The following is a 12,164-nucleotide window of genomic DNA, read 5'->3' as shown; positions in this document are numbered from 1 at the left end:
AGACCACACATGGCACAGCCCTCTGCAAAAGCCGTGCTGGAGGCCTGGTCTTAGCAAATACCATGAGCAGAGTGGGGAGCACAAAGGTACAGAACAGCAATTAGCTTTGATTCAGAAGGCAGTGGCCTTGCAATGGGTGTCATCATTTTCTGGTTGTTTGTAGGAAACTGGGGAGAGGGACTGAGGAGACCAGGCTGGAGAGAACAGATTGCAAGATAAAATATACTGCTGTGGGACCATCCTGACAAATTTCAAAGAGTTGGTTCTTAAAGCCTGAGATATTGACCTCTGTAGAGTAACTAACACCACTGACATAAATTTTAAACTATTTTTTAGTAAATCGGGATCTACCCAATGAAGTAGTTTTCAGTAAACACTTATCTGGAGTTGCAACCTTTCCCAGAAGTCTGGTATAATCTATATGGCCAGTTCTGTTAAATCCCTGAAGCTGCCTATGAAAAGGAGACTTTCTTCTAGTGAAGAAGACTTCTAAGTTGTTCTTTGCCCAGATTCCAAAAGACGTCTAGGTATGGGTAACGCTACATGTTGTATTTAATATCTAAAATGCCTTTCTCCACTAGATTTGTAAAAGGTGGGGCAAAGAGCCTTGCATCAGCAATAACAGCAGTGGTACTAACACAGTAAACTAGTCATTACAGCTTTTGCCCAGGAATGGGGAGATCCAGAGTCCCCTTGGCCTGGTTTTGATTCTGTCTCTTCAGCTCCATTCTTTAGACCATCTTAGTGGCTTCTTCCTGCTCTAGAAGGAAAAGGGAATCTCTCCTCTACCTTCACAGACACATTTACCAATTAAACCCTATCTCATTAAACCGACAAAGCTATCTTCTGGTACCAATGCTCAGAAAGCACAGGGTTAAAAATCTGCATACCACCTTGTATTGCAATTTTTATCCACATCAGCAGCAACTAATTAATCAAACAGAGGGTCATCCTGCTAATTGTTATGACCAGTGTTTGCTCCATTAAGTCTTGTGCACACAGAGCCGCTTAATTGCAGTACCTGGTGGCAATGCCTTCCCAGTTCCTTTGTGTGATTCAGCTCCCTGGAGAACAAAATCCTACCATCCCCATCAAAATTTCATACCTCATGTATACATTTGAAAATGCAAGCCAATGTAAACATTGAGTTCGGCATAAGCTGACAAGTCTTTGTGGTATCGTTTTGTCTTCTAATAAGCTATCGTGAATACAATTTTTAAACAGAAAGACTTCAAGTTACCTGGAATACAAACCACGTTCCCCTTCCCTTTAATAATCAGCAGGCAGAGGCTGTCAGCTTGTTCCGTTTTAGAAATGCAGGTCAGCACAGCATATGGTGTAAGGAACTTCCCATGCCACAAATTCAAGAAGGCTTGCATGTGACATCCAGCTCATTCATGTTTGGGTTGTGTAGGAGGCACAGCTTTCCAGTCACAGCTCCCAGCTGTAAAGTGCAAAGGGCCTTAGCACTGAGCAGCGCTGCAGAAATGTAATCTGGCACGACGCCTTTCCTGCCTCAATGCACACTCTGTAAAGCCTCCTGGTCTATTCATATTCTCTCCTTTGCTCCTGACAGGACCCCAGTGCCATGCCGAGACCAACTTCCCAGGACCTGGCAGGTTTCTGGGACTTACTGCAGCTCTCAATTGAAGACGTCAGCATGAAGTTTGATGAACTGCACCAGTTGAAACTCAATGAATGGAAAATAATAGAATCACCTGAAAGGAAGGTAAGCAGACCATTTACTCCCCATTTGTAGTCCTGCAGTCTCCTTGCGTTAAATATAATAATGAAACATGATAGGCTTCTAACCCTGGGAAGTATTTAATTGGCATGGCCCAATTTTTACATGGAAACTTCCATCAGACGTGAGGGGATTAGTCTTTTTAACAATTTTGAGCTGAATTGTATAAGAAATAAAATGGGGTTTGCTAAGTTAGTTCACTCCATAGCACTTTTGTTCAAAATATTTCGATTCACATTCTAAAGGCTAGAACTATGTTCTTATTAATTCAGACTGAAGACAATAGTCCAAGAATTCAAACAAAGTAAACTTGGCACTCTGCTACATTTGGGGCAGCCCAGACCGGAGCACTTCAGTGTTTAACCCTGCCCGCACAACACAACTGATACTAGAACAGAAATGAGATGTAAGCATATGACAAAACATGGTGCAGGTCATATTAAAGCTCAGCCCACAAAAGTTTGGGGGACAAAGAGTGCTATTGGCAAACTGCCCACATTTCTGCCTTGCAACTCCACCATCTGGGAGATGCCCCACCGTGATGCTTACAAAGCAAAGGTGGCAAATTGCCCATTAAAGCAGTGTAATTCTGAAACTGCCTTTCCCCTCTCTAGAGCTTCATCCCTTACCCTGATTATCCCGCTATCCTTGCTGATTATTGTATCAGTCAGATGAAAACAGCATTTGGTTTGAGTCAGTACTGTTGGCCTCAGGTGAATACTTGTTTGGTTTGGGAGGAATTAGGAGGCATTTTGACAACTTTTTCATTTCTTCATGCTCCTCTTGGATTTTAATTTTCAGCCAACGGGTTGGTGGATGGTGAGTTTGCAACTCTTGCTTACTAGTGACAACTGGAAGTAAGAAATTATTGTAGTGACAGCAACAGTGATGTTCCTAAGAGGGAAATAACTAAAAGTGGAAAAAACCAAAAGATGGAACAAGAGGAATGGAGCCCTTATGTTCCTGGCTGAAAACAGGAAATAGAGAAAATAAAGACTGGAAGAGCTGGCTATCATGGGGAATAGCATCTTAGGCTGCTGCACTGTTCCTGTTTAATATAGAACTATGTTTTTAAATGACCTTAGTTATTCAGTCTTGGCTATTGCATTTTGGTAGTAGATTCAGAATTTTTTTTTTTTTTAAAGACCAAACAATGAAGAATCTGTAAACCATAGGTGTATCAGTTCAATTTTCGCATTATTTGAATCCTGCTGTGCATCAAATTAACTGTGTTCTCCATAAGGAACAGCCCATACTCTGTACTACTACCATTACTTTAAGAAATTATATAGCAAAAAGATCAATCACAATAACCATAAATAAACATGGGAAGTTGCGGAGTCTCCATCTTTGGGGCTATGTAGTCCAGTATTAAATATGACATTAAAAACCTGTTTTAACTTCGAAGTTGCATCTAATTTCAAATGGGCTTTAAATAAGGATTGTATGAAATCACCTCCAGACGTCCATCTCTTCTAATCTAAGCTACTGTACAATTCCTTGATTCTACAGTATCTTTTTAAGGCCCTCATATGATATTTCACAGTCTCTAAATTGAGTAAAATATCCATTTCATACTTCAAAACAATTCTCGATTTAACTCCTGCAGGGAAATTTACAGATACTTTGGTAAAAAAATCTACTGACTTTCACTTTATAATTTGATAATTCTTCAGAATAATTTTCTTTAAAATGGTCTAGGCTGACAAGCAGAATAATTAGCCCTACGTTCTCTCTCTAGTTGGAGCTTGAATGTTTCCATTTAGCAATTCATGGAGGAAACTAAACTAATAGACATGTACACACAGCTGCTATCTCATATCCAGCTGAGGCTAAACTCAGTATGATTAATTTCATCAAAAATCCTGTCCTGCTAATCTTAGAGAGTCTTTTCACTTGATCAGACCACACAGATGCGCTGAATTCTTATTGGAGAGCCAGTGTGTGTTTCTGTTTATAATGAGTGTAATAATGTGTCAGCTAAAATTAAACAAATCCATATGAAAGTGAGGTGTGCAGATTGCATGTGCCGATACCTGCAAGGACAGTACGAGGAAGCGCAGTCCTTTTTCAGGCACAGGACCGCAGAATGTGTAATGGTTGTCAAAAGGGGTTTTGTCAGTGTCCCTAGTGTGGATAGCTGTTCATGTAATCCATTAGTCAGCTGATGGGCAAGCACAAATTGAGCATGCTTGATGTATGTAATCAGTATTTTGCATTTCATGTCTTCGATGTGCATGCTCTACTGACAAGTACCTTCTGCATACAGCTCACCCTTGATTTTAATGCCCTATTGCAGGAAGAAAGAAAGATTCCTCCTCCTGTACCAAAGAAGCCCCCAAAAGGAAAATTCCCTATCACAAGAGAAAAATCTCTGGACCTACCCGACAGACAGCGACAAGAAGCTAGAAGACGGCTGATGGCTGCCAAGCGAGCAGCCTCTTTCCGGCAGAATTCAGCCACAGAACGTGCAGACAGCATCGAGATCTATATCCCAGAGGCTCAAACACGGCTTTAAAGACAGAATGCTGCAGAGTTCCTTTTTTAAAAAAAATGCTTGTACAGTTTGTCACTTACCTGGTAATTTTTGTCTCATTCTCTCCACTAAATATGCCCTTGCTGTTGTGTTCTTTGTGCCATAAGCACAGTGGAATGCTTTTGATTTCCTCAGAATTTGCTGAGCTCACCGCAAGAATGACTTCTTTTTGTATTGTCTGACTTACAATCAGCTACAATGGATAGGGCTTGTCAAGACCTGACTTATCCAATATATTCTCAGAGGACAACAAGAAACACCTCTTGAGATGGAACCCAGCTTACTTTTTTGTTATTTATATTTTTATAAAATGTGTGATAATTAGGGATAAGAATTACAAACTATAAATGGGTGCATCTCACCATTCACTAGAGGCATTAGCTAATCCAAGTAGAAGGTGCTACAAATGTAAAGAGCAGGAAAGAAAGAACCCATTTATCTCTTTGACCTCCAGTTTCTTTTCCTAGAACCCAGCTAACATATTTACCCATGTGCTCTGCCACTCTTTTCATCTTTGTTACTGCAAAATAACATTAGGCGTCTCATCTCATGTCAAGTTTCTGGAGATGAACAGGGATACCCAGCCACTAAAACTCCAAAGTTCATCAGAAACTAAGAAGCATGCAAGTCTGATGGTGGTGGGAATGTCCACTAAGAAACATTTGCTGTTAGCAGCATAACGACACTCTGAAACCTAAGCAAAATTGTAATGCAAGAGGACTTGAGTGATGGGTGAAAGGAAAACAGAAGCCTTAAAAAGTTAGATCTTCTGTAGTAAGATGTGTAAAGAAAAAGTTATACTCGCTCCTTTGGAACACTCATTACATTTTTAACAGTTCTTTTACATGTTAACATTTATTTTATAAACCTTCTCTCATTTCAAGAGCCGTGCTACATGTACTATTTAAAACTCTCAAATTGTTATAACAATTGAGTTTCCAGGGTATCCTTGAGAACAGAAAATCTTGCTTGTTTAAAATGCCAGTTGTGATGTTGTAAACAGTTTAAGAAATATGAATGTGAGTGGTAAGTATATATAAGTTTAAATGGTTATGTTAAGGTAAAGGTGAACTGTGGTTTACAGTTGTATTTTTTTTTTAGAACTATTTTTCTATGCAGTATCATTTATGGCAAGAATAAACTTCTTGCTTGCTTCAGACATAGAAAAAAAACATGACTCAAGAGATAAGCGATTTCTAGCCAGGAAATATAAGGAAAATAATATATTTTCAAGCCTCACTTTGTCAGGAGAGAAGTGGCAACTTCCACAGTCAAGAGGCTTTAATTTAAAACAAATTAAGACAGAATTATTCCACTTCACCTACCTTCCAGAGCCAACTGAGCAATCCAGCACTTAAAAGTCTTCAGGTGAAGACGCAATAAGATGAGTAACCTGCAGCCCCCAGTTCCAAGGTTTGAATCCTACAGAACACAACTTTAGGTCAAAACAGTGTGAACCCAGTGAGACAAACAGCCCCAACTACCGCATTCCCTGTTTACCTGCTTTAACAAATGCAATGCATTTAGCCATAGGCAGAACAACTATTTAATTATACTTGAGCACTTTGGTTCTTCACCTGATGAGCACTTTAAATACGAATCCCACACACCCTGCAGCCTGATGGATGACTGAAAACATGAAGTATTGTAAGTTATGCAGATCTGACATTGCTTCAAATCTGTTTTCTTTTGTTTGCTTTTTTCTTTTTCCTTCTCTTTTTCCTACAGTGTATGTTATTAAGCATGACTTCTGTCTTTGGAGCACAGATGATAAAGCATGCTTGGCTTCAAGATACGAATCTTTAGAGATGAAGTTTTGAGAAGTTTCTTTGAGAAGAAACTGTAAATTGAGCCTGATATCTGGTGTATACTTTACCAAATAGCCTTAAATTATATTTGGAAGCAAAAACCAAGACGAATGTATATCCTTCAAGAATGCAAAAAAAAAAAAAAAAAAAAAAGGAAAAAAAAAAAGAATAAATCCCTGAAATATTCTTCTATACATGAAAACATTATATTTCCCTTCCCTTACATTTTCAAGGCATTTTCTATTATGGAAAGAGCTGAATCCTAGGTAGTGTACAATATTGATGCTACTTCCTATAGTTGTTGTACTATTTTAAATACAAAAGTACATGCAGACACTGGCATCTTTAGTCTTGAAAATTAGTATCCCAAAGTGGAGCTGCTAATTGGAAATATCCACACAAAACCAAAGTCGGTGTCTTTCCTAGACTGAAGAAATTTAAAAGAGAAACACACACACCTGTACAAATATATATATATATGACAGCTGATATGTTTTATCTAATTTTCCTGTACACTTTGAGGAGAAATCCCATTTGCCTTATTCGCTTGAACCCTCCCACCTGCAGCAACAGGTCATGCGATTAAGACAAGCTGTACCTGATCCTGCTAGCAATCAGACTTCATGAAGATAAATTGTAAACCCAAGAGATTACAGATAAGCTGAGATCCCAGCTGGCCTACTGATGCAGGCTTGGAGCAGTCTGTGTTTTACATTTCCCATGCCTTTATGAGAAAATGTTCAATGGAAGATTTAGAAATCTATGATTGCTGTTTGTTAGACCTTGGTCAGAAAAAAATTATTAAAAAAAAAACCAAAAAAAACCCAACAAAAAACAGCAACCAGAAAGAATCAAAAGTAAACTAGATGCCTACTGAAAAATCTGATAATATGTTATCTGTGCACATTACATTTTGAAGTGCAATATATTAACTTATTGTTGTGGTAAAATTATATCATTTAAGGCAAATAAGCCATTTCTATTTACGTATTGTACATCTGGTTAGTTTAGAAAAATAACATTATGCTTATCATACTTGTGTTGCAAATAAATCAAAGTCAGATTGCTTCACTATATGACGTGAGAAACACTGCATGTAGCATCATAATAAACATTTAACCAGAACAATTTTAATCTGATCCCACATCATAAAAGTAAAATTCAGTTACAAAAACAACATAGGAGGAACATAAATAAACAGAAAGATAGGAACTGGAATACTTTCTGCTTTGAGTTCATGGTGTAGACCCACACAGAACAGCTGGATACAGCAAAATAGTCTAATGTTTAATTAAATATTAATTGGACTAATATTTATTTTAACCCATTAAAATTATAGAATGTCCCTGTTCATTTAGTCATTGCCTGTAAAACACAAGTATAATAAACAAAATTCAGAAAATTTAAATAAAGAAAAAGTCCTGACTGGTAAAATTGTTGATATTTGCCATACTTATTTTTGCTTTGTATATCTTTTTAGATTTTAAATTCTTTGTAATTTGGTGCAGTACATTATGAAGTATTTTATTATTTTATGTCAACCTGATTAGAATGGCCTTTGGCAGAATGCTAAGACTAAAAATGTTGTACAGTTTAATACCAAAAAATGATATTTTAATTCATACTTAAACCTTGACACTATGTTAGATTTGAGATCAATCAGGAAGGAATTAAAGTGTGCATAGGAAAGTGTGTGGATTTCATATATGTAGATAGATAAACATAAGATACATTTCATATAATGGAAATTATTTGTTTCGAAATAACGCCATGTCCTGCTGTATCAGTAAATTAGTACTCTACTTCTTCAGCACTCCATCTAGTATAAAGTGAAGGACTGTTTGGTCATTGGGAGGTTTTGCTAGGAAAAGGAGTAACTGCTACATGATGGTGCCACACGTGATGTGCCCTACGTGACCCGCAGCCTCTTCGTGCCCTGTGGGAGCGGTGCCCTTGAGAGGCTCCTGGTCCCATGGCACCTCAGGCAACACTGCCACTCTGTCCCAGGCCCTCTCCATGCAAGTCCACCCTGGCCCCCTCTCCTAGAGCAATGTGCCTCCAGATCAGCCCAGCTCAGCCTTTTGCGTTCAAAGCCTTGAGCCTGCCCTGTGCAGTCGGTGGGTTTGATGTCCTCCTCAGCATCTCAGCAACAGCACCAGGGGCAGGGGGCACACTGGGGGCTCACCCATCAAGGGTTGGTTTGTGCTTTCAATTTCAGCTCTGAAGCTGGTTTGGCAGCTCCAGGTGTCAAGCTGTGAAACAGAAGCCTCAGCATTAGAGACGTAATTGTGAAGCAATGTTACTCCCATTACTGTTCCTAGAGCATCTTATGATGTAGGGATAACACCCACATTTAAGGTGAGGAATATCAGCACATGTGTCTAGAGAGGTGCTTCCTGGTGTATGACAGGTAGACACCCGCATTTATACAGTGCCTTTCATCCAGAAGGATCTCCAAGCACTTTACTAGCCAACACACAAACTCCAAGTTGGGCTGCAGCTGGGGCAGGTAACCCAGCATGGCGGGATGCTGGGGGCTCTCCCACCTGTTCCCATGCTGCTGGGGAGTTCCCTTCCACAGCACCCTTCCAGCACCTGGGAGGACCCTCACAATCTGAGCCTGTGCTGAAGGAGAAGCAAAGACTAGCTGAACTGAGAGGAAGACCTGAGCAAAGCAGAGATGAGGGCAGTCCTCATACCATCTCTCCGGGGAGTAGGAAGGGAGTGATGAGCACCAAATTAACCTTCCAGAACAATCGCTGCTTTTTCTGTTCATGATGATGGCAGTGAGGTCCCTGCAGTGGAGGAGTTCTCTGGGAGGAGACCCCTGGTCCGCGGCAGGCTCAGGAGCTGATGGCGCCTGCAACTGAGCCCTCTTGGTCAGCAGTCTTGGCAAGTCTCCCCCCACAAGTGCATTTTCCCCCGCTTTCTTAGCAGGAGAGCAGGAGAGATCCATCTGGGGTACATGCTTCAAAAGCAGCCTTCCCCAAGCACCCTGTTCTCTCCCTGGGTCTACCCTCCAGCCCAGCTAACATGAGGGATGATGTGGGGCACAGGACTTAGGCATGATAATTGTGCTTTGGTCTGGGCAACTGCTCTTTAATGAGACTCAGCTCTAACCCTAAGGGTTCTTTATATGGCAGAGCAATGGGGACACCTCTCTCTGCATGGACAGGATCAGCAGAGGAGAAGCCACCATTTCATACTGCACAGAACAGAAAGAGAACATATACATATGTCTATATATATAAAAAATTTTCATTGCCATGGTCCCAGACAGATGGACCCAGGAATGTTCCTGTAGATTGTGCCACTTCCTTGCAGCTCATCCTCAACACTGACGGCCATGGCAGGTCCCCTGCCTACTGCAGCCCCACAGCCGATCAGCAACTATTCACCGTGTTCAGCTCCAGGGACGATTTTTTGGGAACAGCTGTTTTATAGCATACTCATATGCACTCGCAGAGTCCTGTCAGGAATTAAACCCTCTGCATCCATAGAAATTGCTTAATTTATCTCTGAAATGCAGCTACCTCAATGGCGTAATATTGTAGCTGTTTAACTACATAATAGGCTGTTCAGGACAGCAAGTATAAAACCAAAATTGAGATGGAACATTGCCCAAAAGAAAATTTGGCCAGCATATTTAGGCTGATTCAACTCCTCTTAATGAAATAAAATTCCAGTAGCTGCAAGAGGCCATGTCATTCATAACTGAATGTCTTTTCCAACATAAATGATTCTATGATTTTATATCAAAAAAATGTATTCCAGATGTCTTCTCATTAAATGCATATCACATTTCTTAAAAGATGATTGCAGAACAAGACTTCATGTTCACAGATCCACTTTTCCACACTCAGCTTTTCTCCCATTATCCTTCATTACTGAAAAAGAACTGGACTTTTGAAGTCAGATCATAGATAAGGTAAATCAGTAGGTCTACACGGCTTGCTTTTTGACTGAGCAAACACAGAGCAGTTTTCATCAGTTGGCAGTTTAATTCTATATTTTATAAAGGCCAAATTGTTATTTTTCTAAGTTGGTTTTGTTGGACAGGATTTTTTACTTCTCTAGGTACAAAACCACAAATATTTTCACCTAAGCTTAAATGAGAAGGGAGGCTTATTTGGATATATGGTCATTATTTACCAACACAGCCCGTTAGTGAGGAATTTTCTTCTCCTTCCTTTGCCATTCTTTCATTTCCCATTCCTAAAGCTCAACTGTCATACAAATTTCTTATTTGTGAGACGGATTATTGCAGAGCTTAGGGATAAGTTCTGTTCCCAGTTGTATTAGAATCAAAGCTAAGAAACTGAAACCCGAAAGAAATGTCAGATCTGAATCAGTATAATTTGGATCAATATCTGACTCAGCAAGACCTGCTGAGGTAGGAAGGACTCATCAGTTGAGCTAGTGGGTGCATCACGATCTCGTTCTTCCTTTCACGTAGATCGCAATCAAGCAGAGGGTTCAGTAGTAGGTTCAAGTGTCTGCAGGCAGTCCTGCTAGAAATGCTAGCTTTGTTTATAATTACCCATGGAATCCACATGCTCATATCCATGCTTTGATTTACCCCTTTGGAGGTTTAACAGTATGGCCATCTTGTGTTAAAAGGGCTCAGCATGTATGTAATATTTAGTTCAATTTATATATTAATTTCCTGACCGAAGAAAAATTCCCTTTCAAGTAGCCTGGCTTATATGCTCTAGAACTGTTCTTTCCTGAAGAAAAGCCACTATGGCTGTGCAGGATTTTCTGTACAGAAACAAAACTCATACTTTCATTTACCATGTGACATGCCAAAATAATCAAGTGTGGCCTAAGGACTAAATTAAATGCCTCCTATAGAATTTCAAGGAATGTTAGAACCAGGAAACTAGCTGTTTAGTTATCATTAAAAGTATATATAAATATATATAAATATATATATACATAAGAAATCGTATCAACAATGAGGATGAACTGAGTGCCAAATATTCACCATCTGTATAAAGCTACACTTCACTAGAATTAAACTATTTTATGTAATTCTCTTTCTCTTGCTTTTATGGTTCTTTTGATAAATTCTATTTAGTAGCATGCAGGATACCTAAATTGAATGTACAGTATGTTGTTTCATTGCTACAATAATTTCTCACTTCTCAGTAATATCTTCTTTACCAGAATGTTGTTACTTTGAAGACATATTTGAAAATTGTTTTATTATTGAGTTATTCTTTTTTCATGGTTCTCTACTCACCTCCAGCTGATTGTAAGAAAATGTGCTTCACTATTTTGCCCCATGGCTCTTTTATGAAGCTGCCTCTTTCAATTGGTTTATGTATTGTTTATGTTCATCTCCTGTAAATAATTCTGCAATTAAATTTTTTGAGAAAAAATAGAGTATACTCTTTATTACATTTTAAATTTTGCAGTAGTTAAAATATAACATTTCCAATCAGACGATTTGTAGACAACACTAAATTATTACTCTAGACTTGTAGCCTTTGGAGTGTGAGGAAATTAATTTTTTAAAAAATAACTTTTATAGGATTTTAGCTGAATTCAAAGGAAAATGCATAAAATCTGAAGGAAATGGCAAATAACAGAATCAGCTATGCAATGCTATTGATGTCTTTTGATTTATAGTCATCAATACTATAGGTATAGAATATCATGTACTGCTTTTGAATCAGACCATTATGTGTTATTAAAAGACAGAATAATAGTCTCTTTTGCTTCTAAAACACCCAAAACTGAATTATTTGTAAGCAGTCATTAGTGAGCAGAAGTAACTGAATGGATTTGTTTTGACAAGGTGAATCCTGGAGCATCTCTCTGTGTGTTTTTACTGTTTGCAACAGAATAGCCAAAAAGAACTTCTATCCTCCTTCATTTTTTTCAGCTCCTTCCAGGGCAGACAAGTCTCCTTCTGGGAATGGCTTTAGCAACTCAGCAGAAAATTTGATCAATACTTTGCCACATTTCTTGATTAGGAAAAAGTCATGGTAGGCATGAAACAAAGATGTGTGAAGTCCTTGAATCTAAACAAAGGAGGTACCAGAAATACTATGACAAATATGAATTTGTT

General features: G+C 38.9%; 1 protein-coding gene across 15 annotated transcripts in view; it reads left to right on the top strand.

The window, feature by feature from the left end:
- DLGAP2 (DLG associated protein 2) overlaps nt 1–11,474 on the top strand; it is a 455,535-nt gene extending 444,061 nt beyond the window's left edge. For 11 of the 15 annotated variants that reach the window (XM_032681597.1, XM_032681595.1, XM_032681594.1 and 8 more), the window contains 3 exons: nt 1,577–1,729; nt 2,546–2,563; nt 4,044–4,456. In XM_032681597.1, the coding sequence (XP_032537488.1) occupies nt 1,577–1,729; nt 2,546–2,563; nt 4,044–4,262 (390 nt within the window). In that variant the 3' untranslated portion in view covers nt 4,263–4,456. Of the gene's footprint in view, nt 1–1,576; nt 1,730–2,545; nt 2,564–4,043 lie in introns of all 15 variants that reach the window. The other 4 variants (XM_032681606.1, XM_032681592.1, XM_032681591.1 and 1 more) reach the window with 3 other exon arrangements.
- Nucleotides 11,475–12,164: the final 690 nt, after the last annotated feature.

Source organism: Chiroxiphia lanceolata, chromosome 3, assembly GCF_009829145.1.
Source record: "Chiroxiphia lanceolata isolate bChiLan1 chromosome 3, bChiLan1.pri, whole genome shotgun sequence".
In the NCBI taxonomy this organism is placed as follows: domain Eukaryota; kingdom Metazoa; phylum Chordata; class Aves; order Passeriformes; family Pipridae; genus Chiroxiphia; species Chiroxiphia lanceolata.
Note: the sequence above shows the minus strand (reverse complement) of the source record. Positions and strands in the feature narration are given on the sequence as shown.